Source organism: Mobula birostris, chromosome 10, assembly GCF_030028105.1.
Source record: "Mobula birostris isolate sMobBir1 chromosome 10, sMobBir1.hap1, whole genome shotgun sequence".
In the NCBI taxonomy this organism is placed as follows: domain Eukaryota; kingdom Metazoa; phylum Chordata; class Chondrichthyes; order Myliobatiformes; family Myliobatidae; genus Mobula; species Mobula birostris.
The window spans coordinates 109,014,041-109,038,967 of NC_092379.1; the positions used below are offsets into that span (position 1 = coordinate 109,014,041).

Below are 24,927 nucleotides of genomic sequence, written 5' to 3' on the forward strand. Positions count from 1 at the left end.
CATCATTTTGCCCATCTCAAGTTAGTCAGCATCCAATTTGAAATTAACCAAATTTCTATTTCCCTTATGCAAATGCCACCTTGAGAGTTCAGAAGATATCAACATGATCAGAAGTTCAAATTCCACCTTGCAATGAAATAAGTATTTGCTACCAACCCTACAAAGAGGATGCTACCAATGTTGAAATGGAATAAATAACACTAATCACATCTCAGTGACGAACACACCCAGGTTAGACTAGTTGATATTCAAAATGAAAAGAAAAATTGAATGGAAAAATTTATGAAATGGCTTCTCAAATAGAATAAAAGAAAAACTATAACTTCTACAATTTTATGTATTCAAAATTAAGGGCTTAAGTGTAAGATTGGTCAGCATCATCTTACCATAGAAAAAACAGCACAGAAACAGGCCTTTTTGTATCTTACCCAAGATACAAAGATGTAAAGATTTGGTCCGGTACAGGTAAACAAACCTTATTCTTATTGTAGCTCAAATTCTTTCTGAGAACTTCAGCAGTGCCACAAACACAAATGACAAGTATAACATACTGTAACTAGAAGCTTAAAAAATTCATTAAGGAAAAATTGAAGTTTAAATTTTCAACAAGGGAAACAAGCTGGTGTTCAGATGGAGCTGTTTTCTGTTAGGCTGAATGTTTAAGTGCATATCAATTGGCAGATAACTCAAATTCAGTTTTTTAAAAATAAAGCCAAAACTGTGTTGTGATGATTGCCTAAACACATGCAAAATCTGGAAGTCAATCTGAACTATGAAATAAATTGTTTTGCAAGCCTGATTCTTGTTGATGTGTACAACTAGACAAAACTGATGCATAATTAAGGTTCTTTAAATGAGCTGGTATAGGCCTAGGCAAAGAGCAGACCTGAATCTGCTATCACATTTTATTTTATTTTAAAACCTTATTATACCTTTAAAATTTTTAATAACTAATTTTTTAGCCGTCCCCGGCTTGCTGGTGGCGAAGGTGGTGGACTTGGTCAGACCGTTGGCATGCCCCGTTAACACGGAGCAGTTGCTGTTTTTCCTCTGCTCCTCCGCCATCACATCGAGTCCCACAAAGTCCAACGAGTCCTCGAACTTGACTTTCTTCTGGAGCTGGTGATTGCAGCAGGTGGAGGAGGAGGAAGACTTAGGGGCTGAGGAAAAGAGCTGGAGTTGGGCTTGCTGGGGTGTCTGGTGCTGGTGCTCAAACTCGCCGGCCTCGGCTAACTTTCGCTTCCTCGGACTAACATCAGCCTGTTGTCGCACCTCCTGCGGTGAATTTTGTGAAGAGAGGCCCGTTCGAAACATGAAAACTTAAAGCCGATGCCGTCCTATTGTTTCTCTATTTTCGAAAACAAAACACGCGCGCGCGTCCTCACACACCTCTGCCAGGGAAAAGCGGAAAACGAAAAAAAAGAAAAAAAAAACACAATTTGGAACCGACTCGGCGAGATTTCGATCACCTGTTTTGTCAATAGAGTAAAATGGCGGCATTTCCGGCGCCCCGCGGCCTGCCGGGAAACCTTCATCCTGTGACATCACGAGTGCCAGCCGCTTATTTGCCCGCCAAATGTCAGTTAAATCTCGAAAATTGAAGCCTCTAGTGTGTGAAAACAATCAGATAAGTTTAACTCGTGTGTGCGTGTTTTTTTAAAAATTGGAAGTATAGATTATATATCTCAGTGTTTTCGAACATGTAACACTGGCCCATATCGAATAGGCAAAGTCATTGCTGTTGTCTCCTGGAGTTTGGGTGAACTGGATACTGGTTGAAGCGGTTCCACCTCAAGCAGCAATAGGTAGAGGGGAAAAATATTCCGTTTGGTAGTTCGTAAGCAACATGTATTCCCCCGGTTGTTCACTCCCTCCGTGCTGCTACAATTCCTCTAATGAGTATCCAAGTTTTACATTTCGTATGTTTCTAGGATATCACCATCTTAATATACTAAGGTGGTTATATTCAAAGTACATTTATTATCAAAAAAGGTATAAATTAGACACCTTGAGATTTGTTTGCTTACAGGCAGTCACAGAGCAAGAAACCTGAAGAACCCAATTTAAAAAAAGACCGTGACTACTGCATGGAGAAAAAGGGAAAAAACACACACACATCATGCAAACAATAGAAGAAAACAACGGCATTCCGAACCAGAATGAGTCCATAGATAATACTTGCTACTTTCCTTTTCAGGAAACTAATATACCATTTTACTCTTCATTCTCACTCTGCCCAACATGGGCTTGATTTTTTTCATGCCTTTTGTAAAGAATGAGAATGCAACATAGCTACACCAGGTTGATTTCAGGGATATGGAGTTTGCCATATGAGAATCTAAGCAAATTTGAAGTAGAATGGTGAGAGATGATCCTACTGATGAGCATACACTTTTGGCAAGGTGGGTGCAAGAATGATGATTCCCCAAGCTGGAATGCTTGAACTGGGTGACAACTTCCCAATAAGAGGCAGACCATTCAGGACAGAAATTGAAAGGTTTTTTTTCAGCCAGTGATTGTGAACCTTGAGAATTCATCATATTCCTTATGTAACTAGGTATGTATAGTTATACAGTACATCTTGGAAATATGTTGGAATTCTGTCAAAACAAATGAATCAATAGCATTAATACATCAAAAAAAGTACTTCAGCAGCTCTTACATTGTGAAAAATTGCTATTGATTGTTTATATCACAGCAATATTCTGCATTTTAAAAGATATTTATGAGACAGTACAGATGTATTCTTGTTCTCATTATTTTCACCATGGCTTGGAGTGCCTAGAACCAGGGGGGCTAAAGTTCAAACTAAAATTTATTATCAGACTACAGACATGTCATCACATACAATCCTGAGATTCTTTTTCTGAGGGCATACAATGTGAAATCTATAGAAGAGTAACTGAAAACTGTAAAAAAAAAATACCTGCAGATGCTGATAATAAATGAATAGCAATAAATAACAAGATAAAAGAGTCCTTAAATGAATGTAGTTATCCCCTTTTGTACAGGAGCCGGATGGTTGAGTAGTGGTAACTGCTCTTGAACATAGTGGTGTGAGTCTTGAGGCACCTGTACCTTCTACCTGATGGCAGCAGCAAGAAAAGAGCACGGCCTGGGTGGTGAGGATCTTTGATGATGCTTTTCTACTGCAACGTTCCATGTAGATGTGCTCAATGGCTGGGAGGGTTTTACCCATGGTGTACTGGGCTGAGTCCACTACCTTTTGTAGGTTTCCACTCAAAGGCATTAGTGTTCCCATATCAGGATAGAGATACAAAGACATTTATTTACCTAGCAGTTAAAAAACTTTTTTTTTGTTTAGGAATGCTGTGGAGGCTCAGTTGTAGATCATATGCAAAAAGTAATTAATAATTTATAGGTATATGAATCAACAGTTGAAAATGCTGAATAGCTACTGTAGGCAGAACAATTTATATACTTTCTCCATGTGAACTTTCTTTATTGGTTCTAATCTAGAAAATATACTGCATCTTCTTCAATGACTCACATTGTTACCAAAACTGTCATGTCCAGTGTTTAACATAATAAAATACATAAAAATTTGAGGATACCTTCCTCATTTTTGTGTGGTTGCTTCTGTTTAAAGAAATATGTTTCCTAACTTTTTTGTTTTATCCTTGTTAATTTGTTGTACCATCTGCAATGATTCTTCTTTCTATTCCTGCCTAATCTTTTAAATTGTTACTTATCTTAGCAAGTGGAATGTTAGATTCAAAATTCAAGAATGTTTATTGTTATTTGTCAGGACACAGGTGTAAAGGTGAACAAAATGATTGTTGCCCCAGATCTGATGCAGCATAAAAAACACAGTAAGCAGAAGGAACACAATAAAAAAACAAAATATTGGTTTATATACATAGATTATGTATATTAGTATATGTACATAGTGTATGCTAGGCACAGGAGTATTTATGCATAAGACGAATGACAGAAAGTGATTATGTAGTGGTGGTGTTGATCAGTCTGATGTCTTGGGTGAAGTAATTGTTTTTGAGTCTGGTGGTCCTAGTCTGAAAGTTATGTAGCCTCTTCCTTGATGGGAGTGGGGCAGACAGTCCATGAGAATGAGCAAAATAGTTCTGTTACATTTCTTCCGTTTCTCCTCATTCTTACCTTGAAAGTAAATGATTTCCCACATAAATTTCATTGACCATCCTTCCAACGATTTTACTACTGTTTCAGTCCTCCCAAAATTTATTACCATTTTATCAAGCTGAGTTTCAAATACAAATTTAAATTTTGCATTGTCTACACAAGTCAAGATCATTAATGGATTCAAACAAAAGCAACGGCTCAAAGATGAAACCCTGGAAATTACAAACTTCCTTCAGTCATAAAATCAACTATTCATCGCTACTCTGCAACCTTGACTAAATTGATATCTCAAACATTTTTGATTGAATCCCATGCCATCAAATTTTCTACCATTTATTTTAAGATATTTAGTCAAACACCTGTTCGAAGTCCAAATACATTATAGCAAACATCCTCTCCATACATCTTTGAAGATTTTTGTAGCTATGATTGACCTTCAAAAATCTATGATGGATTTTATATAACCAAATTCTCCTCCAACTGAACGTTAGGTAGACATAAACTATTGATTTTGGTCCTTGTCCCAAATTCCACTAGCCACTTACTTCATTCCCTCTTTCCAACAACTGAATGACTAACTTAGAAATATTCACAACCTTGGTATCATAATTAACCTCGAGTTAGGGTCTCAGCCCTAAACATCAAGTGTTTATTCCTCTCCATAGACGCTGCCTGACATGCTGAGTTCATTCAGCATTTGTGTCCATTGCTTAAGATTTGCAGAATCAATTGTGGGTTGTGAGGTTTGAATTTATTGCTGCTAACGTTGACAGCTCACCCTTAGAACACAATCTACACCATCACTGCCTCATTTTATCCATGACCAAAATCCTCTCCTATTGGTTCTTCCAACTGTTAAAATTGTGGTCAACACAACTAAGGTGGAAAGGTGAGATACCTGACAAACCCTACTCACAGATCCAAATACCGAGGTTGGGAACGAACTATAGTGTGTAAAGTTTATTCATCAGCTTGTCAATGTAAGTAGAAATATGCATGTACAAAAAATACGTAATTTGATACCGAAAGGGAAATATCAGATGCACTATGCGGCTAGTGTGACTTCACCCAGCTAAAATCCACATCGTGATCTTCTCCAGTTTATGTTGAACTTGTAAAGCATTGTGACCAAAACAAAGTTTCATGCAATTCGATTTCAAAACGAGTGAACAGTGAGTTAGATCTGTCACAGGTAGATTCTTGTTTCGATTCCTGTTCTTCGTTGTGATTATCTAACAGTTCTTTTTCCTGGGAAAGAACATACTTTGCACATTGAGTAAGTCGTTACATTCTGCTCAACACTGCCCTCCAAGTCCGCCACTCCATTGAATGCACGGAGGCGAATCCACTTTACAGCAGCCGCTGCGATTTGTTATGTAGTTACGACGTGCCGTAACACGTTGTATTTCCCGTTGGGCCTCGTGGAGTTGGCAATTTTTACAGCTGCATAATGTTTAAGAAGTGAGTCTTTCAGCATTTATCCTTTTTGTTCTATTTCTGCTCTCGGAAGGAATCAGTTTTGTGACATTTTAGTTCCTAATGCTTGATTTTTCGAACCGTTTCATTTTTAAATAGAATTTGAGAACATGGTAATGTGACAGCATTTGCATTAAGTATGTTCATTTCCTAAATGCAAATAATTTTAATTAAAATGGGTATTTTCGAGCATTCTTCGTCCTTCTAGCATGCAATGTAGACTGCTAATGGGATATTCTTCATCTCCTTTTCTGGCGTGTATCTTGCAGATATATTCGTCTCGTATCAAGAACGGTAAATTAATGACAAAGCTCTTCACAGCCTTTATCTTTGTGTCGTATACTAAATAGCTAACTATCATTGGGAATATTAGATTCCTCTCCGTCAGTTTTCTAATGACTTTGGATCAACAAGTCATTCAGATGACCTGACGTGTTATTTTGGGGTGCACCTGAGTCATAAAGATCTTAACTAGTTCTACCCCTGGCACTGACTGGCTGATCCCATTGGTAATGTTGTCATTGAGGAATATTGTTCGTGGGGAGTACAGTGACAAGAGTCCTTGCTGTTTACTTTCATCCTGTAATTCAGTTGCCTTGATGGCTGTATGTGGACGATGGATGAATACGGTATTGGTCTCGAGTTTGATGTCCCCAGAGATTCTTATTGACACTCAATGTCAGGTTGATGCACCTGTTTAAGTGAAGCTTTGGTAGTTATGGAACATGACAAAAGCAATTGCATTTGTTTGGAGAAATTGATGGTAACTATTATTTTTTATAAACATCAGTGAGAATGATTTATTTGTTTTCTACTTTGACAGGTTTGATGAGAAGGAGAATGTTTCAAACTGCATCCAGCTGAAAACATCTGTTATTAAAGGCATTAAGAGTCAATTGGTGGATCAGTTCCCAAAAATTGAGCCATGGTTGAACCAAATCATGCCAAAGAAGGACCCTGTAAAAATAGTAAAATGGTACAATTTAGCATTATTAGGTTAAATGTAAAATAATTTTTTAATTGTCATTCTCTTACTTCATGCCTTTTCCATTTCAAAGTTGCTTGTGGACTTTATATTATGGTCATTTAAGCTTTTCTTTTGCTTACAACATAGAAGATCATTTGGTTCACTGAGTTCTTAAAGAAATCTCTTAAAGAAATCCCATTTTCCACTTTTTCCTCCTCTAACCTGTTCTTCCTCATGTGCCCATTCACTGCCCTGGATTCTTGCAACACCCACTTAAGCTAGGGGGGATTTATAGTTGCCAATTAACCTAATAACCACCTGTCTTTGGGATTTTGCGAAACTGAGTCCCAGGCGATCAGTGTCCCTGACAATAATAGACTAATTCCAATTCCATTCACAGAGAGAACTGACAGCACCAAAGATCAAGATCAAACTTGGACTGCAGAAGCTTAAGGCAGCAACACAAACTGGCCTGACATTGTACTGGCCCCTATAATTTAGAATTGCGGAAACTTTCACAGCATCAGTTCTTGATGCTTCACGCGTAGTAGAGCACTGTTTGTGTGTCTGTCTCCAGTTGCAACTTAGATTCAGTATTACATGAAAGGATGCCCAAGGAGCTAAATTGGCGGGTGAACATTTTAAGGTTTAGGTAAATGGGTAGGATGTCATCTGGCTACTTGAAAAGCCGCCCACATTTGAATCTCGAGCTGAGTTGTTCTTCGTCAGATGTTTTTCAGATGGAAGGGAAAATCATTGGTTGGGAAGTGTTTATATGTGGATTAGAGTGGCACAGAATTCCAAAGCCCTTTCTACCTAAACCTGTTGTTCATGCTCACTAGGAATAAAATATTCTTAGGTAATTGTTTCTTTTCCAAATGTGGTATTATATGAAGAGCAAAACATTTGTGAAATGTTAACTTCAAATAAAGCTCAGTAAATGTCACTGATGCCTGAATGTCTAATGCCTGAAAGCTGTCAATAATAATGCTGCTATCCCAGTGAGAGGCAGTGTTCTAAGGAGAAGAAAAAAAAATTCCATGCTCATTTTTTTCATACTTTTTAAAGATTAAAGACACTGCACATTATTTTCCCCACTAAAATGGAAATAACATTTTGGGACCATTTTCTTTTTACAAAAGGAATTATCTGCATTTTTGCACTCTTGTTGCAGGGGTTTAACCCAAACTGTCATTAATTCCTTAACCTGCACAGATTTTTTTGTTACTCATGTGTTTTGACATGCTGAACTAAATTTTACAAGTGTGGAGACCTGCGTAAGTTTTTCGGTTGTGTAATCAGAATGTAATTTGTAGCACTCTGTTCTGTAGGCCGATACCGTGAGAATTTCCACCATAATCTAGCCTGGTATTTTGTAAAGTGGTTTTAGGAAATTGAATTTGTTAGAAGATGTGAGATTTTGAAAGCCTCACCTGATGATGTTAATGGCGATATCTATCAATTATCTGAAGGTTGCCCTTATGCTATAATCAACACTCTCTGTTCTTGCCAGTAAAAAAAACATTTTAACCAGCTGTTTGTCTCATTGTATCTGGCATGTTGTTCAACTAGATCATTTTGATGTAAGCAAACAATGGCTGTGCTTCATGAACATAGAACATAGAACAGTATAGCGCAGGAACAACCCAAAAAACGAATCCCTCCTATCTACAGAATGTCCATATCCCTCCATTTTTCTCACATTCATGAGTAATTGTGCATTTTCTTTGAAATATTTTTAAGTAATAAATAACCGTGGAAATATAGTTAAACAAGAATAAAATAATTACTCTATCTTGAGCACCATAGCTAGGTAATAATTTTGGATATTATGTTTGGAAAAGAAAAAAAAGTACTAAGACTGCATTGCACTCTGCAGGACAATGTGATTGAACTGGAAATTTAAAAAAATAGAATTATTATTTTGACAACATGATAACCTTGTACTTCATTTTCCCTCTTTCTCTGATTGAAGCCATGAACATATTGAGATCCTGACGGTTAATGGAGAATTGCTGTTCTTTAGACAGAGGGAGGGACCATTCTTCCCCACCTTGCGATTACTTCACAAATGTAGGTCGATTGTTTCAATATTTAAATATTCTCAGCGAACTGATAAGGTCAAAATTATTTACTGAGTTAGTTATTCAAATGCTATATCTCCGGGGTCCCCAACCTTTCTTACACCATGGACCAGTTGAATATTGACAATATTCTTGCGGACTGGGGGGGGGGGGGTTCAAGTAGGGTTAAACTCACCTCAACATGTCTTTTACAGTTAGGGTTACCAACTTTCTCACTCGCAAATAAGGGACAAAAGTAGCAGTCAAATCCCGGGACACTTTACCCCAGGAAAGACTAACATGACCATGAAGCCTTGCGCGGGCACCTGTGTGCGCATGCGTGATGTGCACATATGTGATGTCTGCATGTGTGTACGTGCCCATTTTTTCCCACAAATCGCTTTTGCCTTCATCTTCCCGACTACACTGTACATACATTATTTCTACTATATATAGGCTGTGTATTTATCATATCATTCCTGCTTTTACTATATGTTACTGTTATTTTCGGTTTTATTTATTATTTGGCATGATTTGGTAGGTTATTTTTTAGGTCTGGGAATGCTCAAAAATTTTTTCCATATGAATTAATGGTAATTACTTCTTTGCTTCACGCCATTTTGGCACGAAAGGTTTCATAGGAAAGCTCTACCTTAGCGGGGGAATACAGGACAAGGGTGGTCCCATATGGGACAAACCAATTTAGCCCAATATAAGGGATGTCCCAGCAAATACGGGACAGTTGGCAACCCTATGTTCAAGTTCAACAGTGCATGACAGGGAATGAGGAAAGGTGCAGCTGACTCATATTGTTTCCTCGCGGCCCGGTAGCACATGCTTTGCGGCCCGGTGGTTGGGGACCGTTGCTATATCTTAAGAGATATGAAAAATAAATGCCATTCGTCATAGTTTAATTCTTAAACCAACCCAAAGTTAAGAAGCTAGTCCTTGCAGACAAGACTATTGCAGTGGATTGATACACCATTATTCATTTTTAAGACCCAAGTTGTCACTCATGGAGTAAGGCCATTAATGTGACTTCTGTGTGTAACCTTTTGAAGATTTTTTTCCAAATTTAAAGTACGCGGATTGCTGCAATAGTAAAATGTAAAAGTAATTTACATAGTACCCCCCCCCCCCCGTGTTCCTAATGTTGTGAAAATTGTATTTTACACAACATTAGTTTCATCATTAATTTAACAAGTATCTGCTTATGTTCTTCAGATACAACTGGTAAGGAAGTTTAAAACATATTTCACTTCTCCAATAACCTCCAGATAATTGCTTTTTCCTTTTTGGCAGTTGTGCATGACTCTTTGCAGTGAGTGCCAGATCTATGTGGATCCAAGGGCCGCTCACAAAAAAATGTGTTTTATATTGATTGTTCTACTAGACTCTGATGATTTTAGTCTTACTTGAAGAACCAAGTTCCATGGTTCTCACTGCTTCCTTCATTGTCCCTTGCTTCCTCACTTAATACATCTTCGATGCATCTTCCTATCTTGTTAGTGCTCTGTCTCATCATTGATAGGTTGTCTATAAGTAAAGCACTAATTAATGTGGTAGGCAGGAACTGAGGCTGTAGTCAGACTAGCCACCTGAATGATAGAGCAGGCTGGTGGGGCTGAGTGGGTTAAAAGTGTTTGTGTGTATGTATACTGAGCCCTGTGCTTATCAGTAAAGTTCCTGTTCAGCTGGAGGTAGGCCCAGATTTCCTTTCAGGTCAAGATTGTTTTATCAGATCTATGGGGAGAGTCCAGCCAATAAAATTGACTTCTCTATTTGAAAATGGGGATCATTTATTCCAGTGAAAAGCTCAGTTCATTTCAATTCCTTGGATTTTTTTTAGTGTGTTAACAATCCTTTCACCCTTTTGCATTATTTAAACAGCAGAAAAGATCTGAATTTTGAGAATTGCAGGAGATCACAGGTATGAGTCAAAATTATGAGGAGAGGATGGGATAGAAGCTGGGTCAGTGAAAATTAATGTTTGTTGATTTCCTTCTGAGTGAAGTGGAAAAGCGTTAACTTGGATTATTAACTGTAAGTTAAATACAAAATGAGATGAAGCCTATATGTTGCGACAAACAGTAATGTGTCTGTCATAAAACTGTTTTAATTTATTGATTTTTTTTTTCATTACAGATCCTGTTATTTTGCCACAACAGCAGGTTGATAAAGGAGCTATCAAGTTTGTGCTCAGTGGCGCCAATATCATGTGTCCTGGTCTGACGTCCCCTGGAGCTAAGCTGTACCCAGCTGACACTGACACAATAGTTGTATCCTTCTAAAAACCTAATACAAATACTGTTCTGTGAAATAAAAGAACTGTTAGTGAAGTTGATGTACGAGGGAAAGTGAGTTGCAAACTGAATAGTTTGCCAGATCACTCTCACAGTAAATTTCAGTATGTTCTGTTTAAGTCCTTCAAAATGCGACTTTGAGTGTAGTCCTTCGTGTAGGGTAATGGAGTTGGTTAAAAAAATGCACCAAATCATTAGGTACATTATTTCTAATTCTGAATCAATCTGCGCTGTAGCCCTTGTGATTTCATTGACTTCTGTAGATACAAGGTTCACTCTACCTAAGTGATGATTATCTCTCAGTAATAGAAATTTCTTGGCTGGGTTGACTGAATAGATGGTTAGTGAAGTGTCATGTTGCTATGATTTAGGAACTAGGGAACACAGCCTCCAAATAAGATTCCAGCCATTAGGACAGAGATGGGCAGCAATTTCTTTAATCGAATGGTTGTGAACTTGTGGAATTCTGTATATTTGAGAGTCATGGGTTCTAATTTGACCATATTGTGAGGGAGTTAACAGAATTGTAACTAGTGAGGTAATTGAGAGTATGTTTAAGGGGAATTTCTTTTGAATTATCATGAATTTTTGAAATCCTTTATCTTGTAGTGGGTCGCCACAATCTCAACTTTGGAGGCGAGTCAGAAAATATATTTAAAGCTGGGATGTAATTCTGGAAATGGGGAAATCAAAGGTTATGGAACTAGGCCAGGAAATTTTACTGTGTGGCTGTCAAAGATCAGAACAGCCAAGGTTTATGTGGCCTACTACTGCTATTTTTACGCAAACAACAGAAATTCTGTAGATACTGGAAATTGAAACAACACACATCAAAGTTGCTGGTGAACGCAGCAGGCCAGGCAGCATCTCTAGGAAGAGGTACAGTCAACGTTTCAGGCCGAGACCCTTCGTCAGGACTAACTGAAGGAAGAGTTAGTAAGAGATTTGAAAGTGGGAGGGGGAGGGGGAGATCCAAAATGATAGGAGAAGACAGGAGGGGGAGGGATGGAGCCAAGAGCTGGACAGTTTTTCTCCCCTTGTCCTTCTCCCCGGACCTCCTGTCCCATGATCCTCTCATATCCCCTTTGCCAATCACCTGTCCAGCTCTTGGCTCCATCCCGCCCCCTCCTGTCTTCTCCTATCATTTTGGTTACTGCTATTTTTATCTTATTCCTGTGTCATTCTTGTTGGTGCACGTTGATCAGCTGCTCAGCTTGAGTAACAACTGGTAGGTTCTGTCCTCACTTGATATTGATTCAGGTATTTTCCAGTGGGTTTTCTGTCTGTCCATTTGAAGGGTCTCAACCCAAAATATCAACTGTCCATTTCCCTCTACAATTATTGCCTGGGGTATGATTGAAGAATACACATCAATCAGTGTGTTGATAGGGAGGAGGATAGGCATAACTACTATAGAGGTGGTAAGATGAGCAGAATAATGGCAAATGGAATTTAATCCTGACAAGTGAGAGGTGATACACTGGAAGAATTAATAAAGTTAGGAGTTATACAATTAATGTAGGGCCCAAAGTGAATATTGAGAAATGGAGCGACCTTGCTGTTTAAATCCAGGGATCTCAGAAGATGGCGACACTGAAGGTGGTGAAAAATAACCACAGGATACTTGCTGCCTTTAGCCAGGTCACAGAATATAAAAGTAACGAGGCTATGGTCATTTTTTATTTAGCAGTAGTGAGGCCACAATGGCCCTACTACATACAGTTTTGGTCACCACACGACAGGAAGGATTGGATTACACCAGCAAAGGTGCAGACAACATTCACCAGTATTTTGCTGGGTTTGGAGTGTTTCAGTTATGAGAATAGACTGGATAATGAGGATTTGGTTTCTTTGGAGTGGAGGAGGTTGAGGATGATCTGACAGATGCACAAAATTACAAAGGACATAGCAGGAAGGTTTTTCCCAAGGCAGAGAGTATAGGATTAAGGTATGGGATGAGAACTTTAGAAAAGATTTGAGGAAGAGCTTTTTAACCTGGAAGATGGTTAGAATGTGAATTGCCCGTTTGAATGGGTAGTGGAAGCAGATGCTCCTTAGCCTGAGGCAGAGTCTTAACCCAAAACATTAACTCTCCCGCTGTTTCCATAGATACTGCTGGGCCTGCTGAGTTTTTCCAGTAGTTTGTTTTATACTTTCAGATGCCAGCATCTGCAGTCTCTTGTGTATATGTTTATCAGGTATCGAGATGACCACTTGAATCAACCAAGGCAAAGAAGGCTACAGACCAGTACTGGAACTGAAATTAATGCAGTTGAGTGCTTGATGGTTGGCATGGAGGAGGTGGCTGAAGAGTCCTCTTCTGCATTGTATAACTTTGTTAGTTGCACAGCGTTTGAAAATATTGGGAGAGTTACTTTCTAACATTTAGTTCACTCATTGGGATGGGGGTGAAAATACCAAATTTCATTTACAGTGTTTTATTCTCTCTGTAAAAATTACACGTTCAGATCTTGTATATGATTAGTTGTAGATAAACACCTTTGTTTTACTCTTAGTACCTGAACATTTTCTTAACTTGCAATTCTTAAGGCTATTATGGCAGAAGGCAAGCAACATGCCCTTTCTGTGGGAGTCATGAAGATGCCAGCAGATAAAATGTAAGTATCCAGTATTTCAATTAATTGCAACTCATTGGGACCAGTACATTTTGGCCCAATTAAGCAGCTGTCCCAATTAGCCAAAGTTTCATGGAAATAGTTAAAAATTCATTTTTAGAAGAAGACAAGCTACCTTTTAACTGAGTAACAAATTGCGTATTTAAATGAAATACAGAATAAATTAGAACACTACCAATACTATGACAATACTATAAAACTATTGGTTCCTAATAATTATTGACAGAGAAATTAATCCAGTGTACCATGCCATGTTCTGTTAGTTGATTGTAAATGAAAAAAATCAGGGCAGACACCTAGTACAACTATTGCACTGCTTTCAAACAATGCTTTTGATGATTGTATCCTCAAATAGTTTCTAACTGAATGCTTGAAACTGCAGTGAACAAAATGGTTCTGAATTGGCTTCAAACAAGAGAAAATCTGCAGATACTGAAAATCTAAGCAATACCCACAAAATGCTGGGGGAATTGCTGAAGGGTCTTGGCCCAAAATGTCAACTGTACTCTTTCCCATAGATGCTGCCTGGCCTGCTGAGTTCCTCCAGCATTTTGTGTGTGTTGTCTAAATTGTCTTACTGCTTATGACTCACCAACTATCAGTGACAATAATCACTTTTTTGAACACAAACACACACAAGAGGCGCTATTTAGTTCACTCTAAGCATGGTGTTGTGTTTAATAACCACCCGATGCGAGCACAACTGACACTAGTTAGACCCTGTTTGGCAACAGTCTCCTGTACCAATTATGTGGCATAGAGTCCCAAATAAATGAAAGGAAACCCGACTATTTTCTTGATTAGTTTTTGTTCTTTGAGAGTTGTCCTAAATAAGTGGCTGCCCCAATTAAACAAAATCCACTGTATTTTGCTTTGATATTTGCTTACAATAAACTAGATAATGCTTTCAGTTATATGATAACCATTTATTTCTTGGACCTAGGTGGAGTTGATCAGAAGAAAGTAAATTAGTCTTTGTATTTCTTCATATTTTGAAGAATTTATTGCCTCTCCCTAATTTCCCTTGAGAAATTAATGGTGATTCCTTCTTGAAATGTTGAGTTCATTCAAATGAAGGTTCTTTTGGATAGGGAGTACTAAGAATTAGACCTTTATTAAATATAAAGGACCAGTGTTATTGTTCCAACTCGTCAGTTCAGCTGCCTACAATTGCACTCGCGTTGCAATATTACCTCGAGGCTTCAGGTTGTCAGCCTAGTGCATGGTGTAGAGTACCCTGCAATAATGTGAATTGAGATGTGTATGAGGCATGGGAGAAAAATGGGTTCCTTTGCTTTGCAACTATATGGTTTCTGTCCGCTGTTGGTTGTAGTTGTTCTGAAGTTGAAAATGCCTTGTATTGCAGAATTGAGTTCATTAATCTATCAGTCCAGTTATGATGGTATGAGGAGGAAGGCCTAGATAGACAAGACTTCAAAGGAGATTCCTCTCTTATGTCCAGTGCCACATTATCATACTTTAATTAAGTGCTGGAGGAGCACTAGTCCTGTGGCCTTCAGCAGCATAAACATAACTTTCTTAAGGGTTACCACAAGCAGCAAATGGGCTAGTTGCAAGTAGAGGTGAAGAGACGCTAGTTATCAAAACTGCATTCAATTACTGGTGGTTGTGTAAGTTGTGAGGAAATGTAAAGAGGCTTTGAGGGCAGACAGGCAGACTTGGTGAATAGGTGAGGATATAATGTGGAAAGTATACGATCATCAACTTTGGTAGGAAAAATAAAATGGACGAGCAGATTATTCTAAAATTGTGACGCATTTAGAAGGGCTGTCATTAGCAAATCAATCATAATTAACATACAAGTGTGATAATTAGGAAGGCAAATTGTATGTTAGTCTTCATTGCAAGAAGATTTCAGTGCAAAATTCCAGTCAAGATATCTTAGTGGGATTATATAACTCCCTGGTGAAACTGCACCTGAATGGAATGCCGGAATATTGTGCTTAGATCTTGTTTTCCGACCTAAGAAATCAGTTTCTTGCAATGAAAGAATGTTATAAAGATCCACCAGACTGATTCCTGGGATAATGGAATTTGTTCTGTAAAGGAAGATTAGAAAAACTGGGTTTCTGTTCTTCAGAACTAAAAAGAGTAAAAGATTATTTACTTTTTTATTTAGAAATACAGTGTGGAATAGACCCATCCAGCTTTTCGAGCTGCGCCACCCAGCATCCCACGATTTAACCCTAGGCTAATCACAGGACAATTTACAGTGAATAATTAACCTACTAACCAGTACAGCTTTGGACTGTGGGAGGAAACTGGAGCATCCGGAGAAAACCCACTCATTCCAGAGGGAGGGCATACAGACTTCTTACAGATGTCAGAATTGAACTTTAACACTCTGAGCTGTAATAGTGTCATGCTACCATGGTATCCAATTATCCTACTGAAATGCACACAGATTTTAATGGGTATATGCAGGCGATGATATTTTTTTCTGACAGGATGTGTCAAATGAGGTTGTAGTAAAAATAGTAATTTGGCCATTCAGCACAGAGATGAGAAGACACTTCTTCACATTGAGGGTAGGAGGGTAATGAATAATTGGTCTGAGGTTTGTGGAAGTCCATCTTTCAATAATTATGTCTGAAGTTGATTTTTAGATATTAAGGTAATCAGGAGACATGGTGCAGGACAGGAGCATCGGAAGAAGATCAGCCTCTTTAATGGAATAATGGAGCAAGAGCAAGGGATCAATGGCTCAGTGGTTCCATTTAATATCAGGATGTATTACAGTACACAACCTGAAATTCTTGCATTTCGTATATATACACAGAATCAGGAGAACCTCCAAAGAATGGATGGCAATAAAACATTAGAACCCCAAAGCCCCTTTGCCCCTCCCATGCACAAGCAACAGCACTCCCCTCCACCCCGCCCTCCCCCCAACTTATTTCAGCTGGAAGCATCAACACCCACTATACACCAAGGAAGTAAAAGCAAAGTCCCCAAAGAGACACCATGATGTACAGTTCAACAAAAACTAATTGTTTGCCCGACAATTTGATATGCCACAGCCTCTCCCTCTCCCCCTCCCCCCCAACAAGAGACAGAGAGGTATCGCCCCTTTTCCACAGCGAGAGGCGAGACAGAACAAAACAGTTCGCTGATTGGGCCAAAAAGATAGCTCATGTTGTTGATGTTTATTTTAATGATGAAACATTGAATGAGATTTTTATTTTTCTACTCTTTTTCTTAAAGAAAAAGACCTGCATTTGTAAGCTTTAAGTTGGGGGTATTGTGGATAGTGTGGAGGTCTGCCAGAGGTTACAGTGGGACATTGATAGGATGCAAAACTGGGCTGAGAAGTGGCAGATGGAGTTCAACCCAGATAAGTGTGAGGTGATTCATTTTGGTAGGTCAAATATGATATCAGAATATAGTATTAATGGTAAGATTCTTGGCAGTGTGGAGGATCAGAGGAATCTTGGGGTCCGAGTCCATAGGACACTCAAAGCTGCTGCGCAGGTTGGCTCTGTGGTTAAGAAGGCATAAGGTGCATTGGCCTTCTTCAACCATGGGATTGAGTTTAAGAGCCGAGAGGTAATGTTACAGCTATATAGGACTCTGGGCAGACCCCGCTTGGAGTACTGTGCTCAGTTCTGGTCACTTCACTATAGGAAGGATGTGGAAACTATAGAAAGGGTGCAGAGGAGGTTTACAAGGATGTTGCCTGGATTGGGAAGCATGTTTTATGAGAATAGGTTGAGTGAGCTCAGCCTTTTCTCCTTGGAGGGACGGAGGATGAGAGGTGACCTGATAGAGGTGTATAAGATGATGAGAGGCATTGATTGTGTGAATAGTCAGAGGCTTTTTCCCGGGGCTGAAATGGCTAACACGAGAGGACACAGTTTTAAGGTGCTTGGAAGTAGTACAGAGGAGATGTCAGGGGTAAGTTTTTTTATGCAGAGTGATGAGTGTGTGGAATGGGTTGCCGGTGGCGGTAGTGGAGGCGGTTACGTTAGGGTTTTTTAAGAGACTCCTGGACAGGTATATGGAGCTCAGAAAAATAGAGGTTCATGGGTAACCCGAGGTAATTTCTTGGGTAAGGACATGTTGGGCATAGTTTTGTGGACGAAGGGCCTGTATTGTGCTGTAGGTTTTCTGTTTTTATGTTTCTAAGTCAGTGCTCTAAAAAGAAAACTAAATATTTTACACTCAGCATCATCATCATCGTCATCATCAGATGCCATGCCCAGTTTGAGCTTTGACTGCCATGGCCCACACACTCCTGTTTCAGGTCAAGTGGATCAATGCACTGGTATTCATTTCCAGTTCTCTGGCTGCTGTCTCCATCATCATTTGTCTTTGTCTTCCTCTTGCTTTCTTCCCTTCAATCTTTCCCCTAATTACCATGCATTCTAAGTCCTCTTTCCTAATCACATGTCCAATGAAGTTACGTTGCCTTTTCATGATCTCATACATTATTTCTCTTTTTGTGTTTGCTCTGTTCATGACATCCTCGTTAGATAATTGTTTTGTCTATGAAATTCTTTGCATCCTCCTCAAAAACCACATCTCTGCTGCTTCAGTTTGTTTCCTCACGTTACTAGATATTGTCCAACATTCTGAGCCATATAACATAACTGGATAAATGTAACATTTCAGTACTCTGAGGCAGGTTGTCATGCCTAGTTTAGTATACTCTTCATTCTCGTAAAGATGTCTTTTGCCATCCCTATTCTTCTTTTGATGTACATGTGGTATCTGCCATGTGATGTCACCCAGCTTCCTAAGTAGCAAAAGTTCTGTTCTTGTTTTATGTCTTCCCAGTTTATTCTCAGTCTGCAGATAGGATTCTCCTTCTTTTTGGATATAACCATACATTGTCTTTTTGCAATTGATGGATAGACCCATTTTTGCACTTTCTTCAACAACTATATCAATTAAGTTTTGTAGTTCTTCCTCCGTACTTGCAATTAACACAGTGTCATCTGCATATCTGAAATTTTTGATGTTTTCATCACCAACTTTGATTCCTAAGATGTCTCTTATTTTTTGTAATATTGTTTCACTTTACACAATAAACAAATCAGTGTAGAAAACACACCCTTGTCTAACGCCTCCCTTGATTTTCGTAAACTGACTCACTTCTCCATCTATTCTTACAGCTGCAGTTTGTTCCCAAAACAGATTTCTGATTAGGCGGAGGTCTTTCAAATCTAGATCTAGAGTTTCCTGTAATATTTCAAATAACTTATTGTGCTTCACTTTATCAAATGTTTTTGTGTAGTCGATAAAACAAACAAATCTTTTTGCACTTGAATAGCTCGTTCTGATAGTATCCTTAACATCAATATTGCGTTCACAAAACCAGATTATTCTTTACCTGTTTCAGCTTGCATCTTACTTTTCGCTCTTGTCATCAAAATTCATAGAAGTATCTTGGTGATATGACTCATTAAACTTGTGGTCCTATGTAATTCACATTCTATTGCTCCAGGTTTCTTAGGAAGAGTGATAAATACTGATTTTTTTCATCTCTTCTGGTATTATTCCAGTCTCATAAATGTCATTGATTAAATCAGTAAGTTTTTCAATTCCATAATCTTCAAGGGTGATAATTTGTTCTATTACTAATTCATCAGGACCTGCTGCGTTTCCTTTCTTCATCTTATTTATTGCATTACGAACTTCAGGTTTTAAAATACTTGGACCTTCAATATTTTTCTTAATTCCTGGTTTTTTGCCTCGATTGTCTTCAAACAATTCCTGAATATACTCAGTCCATCTATTCATAATCTCATCTTTTTCTGTGATAATGGTACTATCCTTTGCTTTCAAACATCCACCTGAAGAACAGAGGAGCTTTTTACCAGTGATATTCTTGATTTGTTGATGTAACCTTTTTGGATCAGTAATAGGGATTCTTTCTATTTGCTCACATTCCTGGTTTAACCATCCTTCTTTGGTTTTTTCACATAAGCTTTTAACTTTTTTTTATCTAAGGACTTATATTCTGTAGGATTTGCTTTCTTCCGTCTCCTTTCTTCCACTAGATTTTTGATTTCATCTGTCATCCATTAATTTTTTGTGCTTTTTTTCTTTTTTAGGAATCACTGACTTTGCTGATTCTACCAAGGCGTCCTTTAGAGAGTTAATCTTCATTTCTACATGATTGCTATCATCTTCAACAGATTCTATTTCTAGACTTTGAAATCTATTCCTTACTTCAATTGTAAATTTTTGTCTTAAGATTTCTTCTTTAATTAATTGCAAGTAGTCAAGGGATTGTTTAGGTTTTTGCTTCTTTAGTTTTTTCAGTTTTACTTTTACTTGACATACTACTGGGTTATGGTCACTATTACAGTCTGCACCTGGATATGTTTTGCATTGAGTCCCTGAGTTTCTAAATCTTTGGTTTATAGTAATAAAGTCAATTTGATTTCTAGTGTTATCACCTGGACTTTTCCAGGTCCACAAGCGTCTTGGATGGTTTTTAAAGTAGGTATTCATAATGACCTGATTATTCATCTTGCACCATTCTACCCATTTCTCACCTCTTTCATTTCTTTCCCCTAGTCCAAATTTTCCTATGGTATTTCCATCAACATACTTTAGCATTTAGATCTCCCATGACAATAACAATATCTTGAGATTTGCACCCATTCTTTGCTTGTTCAAGCTCTTCATAGAATTTATCTATATCTTCATTTGTTCCATCTATTGTTGGTGCATATACCTGTATAATTGCTAAATCAAATGGTTGTCCTCTGAATCCATCAAGGAGCACTCTTTCTGATATTGTCCAATGTCCTAAAACACTTTTTGCCATGTTTTCATCCATAAGAATTCCTACTCCATTAGTATGGGATGTTCCACAAGAATAAATTAGTGTTTTATTTCTATTCTGACATGTTCTAGCACCTATCCAAGGAAAATTGAAAGAGCAGATTATCATTTAAATTAGTGGTCACCAACCTTTTTAAGCCCAAGATCCCCTACCTCGACCTCAGTGAAAGGCAAGATCGACCTACTAAATTGTTTAGAGAAAAAACAGCTCAGATTGTACTTCCAATTTGAGGCCTTTTATTTGGGCAAATTGTATTTGAATTACACAAAATACTTTTGTCAAACTTTCAATTTAATTCAAACAAGAAAACACTGTAACTAGCATATCAAACAGGCATAGCTGTCTTTCTTTAAGAATATTACAATACTTCACACCTTTAATTCTAAGTTTCATTATTTAATTTTACTTCAACACGAAAAATAAATGAATAAAAATTGACTGTTGCACTCAGTGTGATGACTGGGGCTGAATACTTTCTGCTAGTTCCCTGAAATTTGGCTCATAACTACAGACAACCAGTCTGGGACAGTCTGTGAGGTGTAGGGTTGCCAACTGTCCCGTATTTCTCCCCGCTAAGGTAGAACTTTCCTATGAAACCTTTCATGCCGAAGTGCTTTACGCCGAAGAAGCAATTATCATTAATTTATATGGAAAAAAATTGAGCGTTCCCAGACCCAAAAAAAACCTACCAAATCATACCAAATAACTCATAAAACCTAAAATAACTCTAATATATAGTAAAAGCAGGAATGATATGATAAACATATAGCCTATATAAAGTAGAAATAATGAAAATTAAGCCAAAACCGATTGCTGGGGTAGAGAAAAAAAATGGGCACGTACGCGCATGCGTGCACAGGTGCCCTCGCAAGGCTTCAAGGTCATGGTAGTCTTTCTCGGGGTAAACACAAATGTCCCGGGATTTGACTGCTACTTTTGTCCGTTATTTGGGAGTGAGAAAGTTGACAACCCTAGTGAGGTGTCTGTCAGTAAGTCAGTTCCTGTACTTAGATTTAATAATTCTCATCTGTGAAAATGCAGTTTCACATAGATAAGTTGACCCGAAGTTGGCACTGACTTTGTGGTATAAATCCAACGCGCACACCGCACATTGCTTGGCCCCATCAGTAGTAATTGCCACCAGTTTATGAAAGGGGATGTCATTTTCACAGACATATTTTTTTAAACTCATTGTAAATATCCTCACCTCTCGTTCTTTCCTTTAATTGCGAAAGAGTGAGGAAGTCCTTCTTTGTTGTAAAATCCTGGAAAGCTATTCTGACAAATACACCAAGCTGAGCTGTTTGCATTACATCCAGGGATTCATCGAACTGTAGTGAAAAATATTCACGTCCTCTGACAGTGACTCTAACCTCCTTGTCACTGTTGCAGGGCCAAGCGGTATATTACGTATTGTGGTTGTGATGCCATTTTTGTTTTTGAAGTCATTAAAAACAGTCTCTGCGGTAATGACCCATTGCTTCCTTGAATAAATCGCTATCTGTAAAAGGCTTCTTGTCTTCCGCCAGAAGGTGACTTATACGAAATGATGCTTCAATAGCAGCCTTATTTTGAGCAGCATGTTTTGTGAAAAACGATTGCTGGGCCTTCAACCCCAATTTCAGCTCAACTTTCCAGGCACGAATTGCGCTCTTTGGGGGGTAGGTGTCTTTAAATTCCTGGTGGTTGGTGTTGCGGTGCCGCTCCAGATCCCCTCTTTTAGTCAGTGCTTGTGTTTGGTGGCACAATATACATACACACTTGTCTTTCACCAAGGTAAATAGGAATTCCTCTTCCCATTCTGGATGGAATTTATATGTTTTCACCTTCTTTCGTGGAGCCTCCGCTATGCTATCAGGATATCACGAGCGATTGCGGATTGCGTCGCCTCTGATCTGAGCCAATATTTATGTGCCGGGCAGCACCTAATTAATTAGCTTGTTTATTTTGGTTTTTTTTCTTAAAAATGTGCTGTGTGCATCCCGACTACCACTGCACCACTGCCTGCTTCGCGGCCTGGAGGTTGTGGACAACTGCCGTATATTGATGTTTGAGACAGTCAGTACTCTTATTCCTAATCTGATTGGTCACTTTGATGCAGCACAGGCTATGCTGAAAATACAGTGCATGGCGGGGGAACTACACACATGCACACTGGGCAGAAAGAACGGAACCTGGAAACAACCTCTCTTTACAGACAGCTTTTTAGCGAAAATATTGCTATATTACCATTATCCTAATTAGTATTACTTACTTTTATAATGCTCACATTACAACAGTATTTGTGTATTTATTTTTGATTTTTCTTTGGGATCTACTGGGAAAGTCTGAAAGATGGTCAATCGCGATCGACGGGTTGGCGACCCCTAATTTAAATGGTAAAAAAAAATTGCAGCAGGCTATCAAGAAGGCAAATGGAACGTTGGCCTTCATTGCTAGAGGGATTGAATTTAAGAGCAGGGTGGTTATACTGTAACTGTATAGGATACTGGCGAGGCCGCACCTGGAGTACTGAGTGCAGATTTGGTCTCCTTACTTGAAGAAGGATATACCGGCTTTGGAGGTGGTGCAGAGGAGGTTCACCAGGTTGATTCCAGAAATGAGGGGGTTAGACTATGAGGAGAGATTGAGTCACCTGGGACTATAGTCGCTGGAATTCAGAAGAATGAGAAGAGATCTTACAGAAACATAAAATTATGAAAGGGATAGATAAGATAGAGGCAGGAAAGTTGTTTCCAGTGGACACTAGAACTAGGGGGCATAGCCTCAAGATTTGGGGGAGTAGATACAGGACGGAGATGAGGAGGAACTGCTTTTCCCAGAGAGTGGTGAATCTGTGGAATTCTCTGCCATTGAAGCAGTGGAGGCTATTTCAGTAAATATAATTAAGGCAAGGTTGGATAGATGTTTGCATAGTAAGGGATTTAAGGGTTATGGAGAAAAGACAGGTAGGTGGAGATGAGTCCTTGGCCGGATCAGCCATGATCTTATTGAATAGCCGAGCAGGCTCAATGGGCCAGGTGGCCAACTTCTGCTCTTATTTCTTATGGTTTTCTATTCTGAGGCTGTGCTTTCTAGTCCCAGACTTTCCTATTATTGGAAACATCCTTTTCATATGCTGCCCATATCCTCTCTATCCTGGCCTTTCAATATTTGATAGGCTTCATTGAGATCTCCCCTTTATTCTTCTGAACTCCAGTGAATACAGGCCCGGAGCCGTCAAACACTCTTCTATGTTAATTCTTTAATTGCTGGAATCATTCTCATAAATTTTCTTTGGACCCTCTCCATTGCCAGCACATGCTTCCATAGATATAGAGCCCAGAACTGTTCACAATACTCAAAATGCATTCTGACAAATGCCTTATAACGTCTCAGAATTACATCATTGCTTTTTATGTATTAGTCCTCTTAAAATGAGTTCTAACATTGCATTTGTCTTCCTTACCATTGACTTAACCTGCAAGTTAACCTTTAGGGAATCTTGCACTGGGACTCCCTGCACCTTCATTTTCTGAATTTGCTCTCTGTTTAGAAAATAGGCTACACCTTTATTTTTCCAGCTGATGCGGATCTCTCTGCAAGCTATGATCGCCTTCCTTGCTGTCCACTACATCTATAATCTTGTGTCATCCGGAAATGTGCAGATCCAGTTAAACACATTTATCAGACAGATTGTTGATCTAGATGACAAACAACAATAGCACTTACCACCGCGACACTCCACTAGTCACAGGCTTCTACTACCTCTCTGGCTTCTCTCACAAAGCAAATGTCTAATCCAATTTACTACCTCATCTTGAATGCCAAGGAACTGAACCTTCTTAAACAATCTCCTATGCGGGACCTTGTCAAATGCCTTGCTAAGGTCCATGTAGACAACATACGCTACCTTTTTCCACTTTCCTGGTAACTTCTTCGAAAAATTCTGTAGGATTGGTTAGACATTACCCACCACACACGAGGTCCAATGATCCAAAAATCTTATGCCCTCCCTCCTACATCAACTCCTTAGCCACTGTTAAACTGTATGATCTTCCTATTTCTGGCCTCACTAGCACATGGCACGGGTAGCAATCCTGAGATCACAACCCCGGAGCTCCTGTCCTTTAATTAGCACATAACTCTCTGAACTTACTTTTGCAGAACCTCAATACTCTTCCTACCAATGTTAGTGGATCAATGTTATGGACCACGACCTCTTGCTGCAGCCCCCACTTAAGAATGTCGAGGACTCACTCCGAGATGTCCCAGACCCTGGTATCCAGGAGGCAATATACTATCCAGGAATCTCATTCTCGTTCACAGAAACTCCTTTCTATTCCCTTAACTAATGAATCCTGCTCACCACAGCATGCCTCTTCATTCCCCTTCTCTTCTGAGTCACAGAATCAGACTCAGTGCTAGAGACCTGACCATTGTGTCTTTGGATACTGGTTGGTGGGGGGGTGGCGGGGGTGACTCTGCACTGGCTGTTTCATCCCTTTCCCCTTCCTGACTGTCACCCGCCTTCCAGTGTCCTGCACCTTGGGTGTAGCTATCTCTC

At 38.9% G+C, this 24,927-nt stretch overlaps 2 protein-coding genes across 4 annotated transcripts in view; one reads left to right on the plus strand and one right to left on the minus strand.

The window, feature by feature from the left end:
• Positions 1–1,507, minus strand: part of cul4b (cullin 4B) — a 71,736-nt gene extending 70,229 nt beyond the window's left edge. For all 3 annotated transcript variants that reach the window (XM_072270792.1, XM_072270793.1, XM_072270794.1), the window contains exon 1: positions 933–1,507. In XM_072270792.1, coding sequence (XP_072126893.1) covers positions 933–1,314 — 382 coding nt within the window. In that variant the 5' untranslated portion in view covers positions 1,315–1,507. The remainder of the gene's footprint in view (positions 1–932) is intronic.
• A 4,000-nt stretch (positions 1,508–5,507) lies between these two features.
• Positions 5,508–24,927, plus strand: part of mcts1 (MCTS1 re-initiation and release factor) — a 30,059-nt gene continuing 10,639 nt past the window's right edge. Inside the window, exons 1-5 of the mRNA XM_072270795.1 lie at positions 5,508–5,580; positions 6,419–6,571; positions 8,538–8,635; positions 10,771–10,904; positions 13,479–13,546. Of these exons, the coding sequence (XP_072126896.1) occupies positions 5,570–5,580; positions 6,419–6,571; positions 8,538–8,635; positions 10,771–10,904; positions 13,479–13,546 (464 nt within the window). The 5' untranslated portion in view covers positions 5,508–5,569. The remainder of the gene's footprint in view (positions 5,581–6,418; positions 6,572–8,537; positions 8,636–10,770; positions 10,905–13,478; positions 13,547–24,927) is intronic.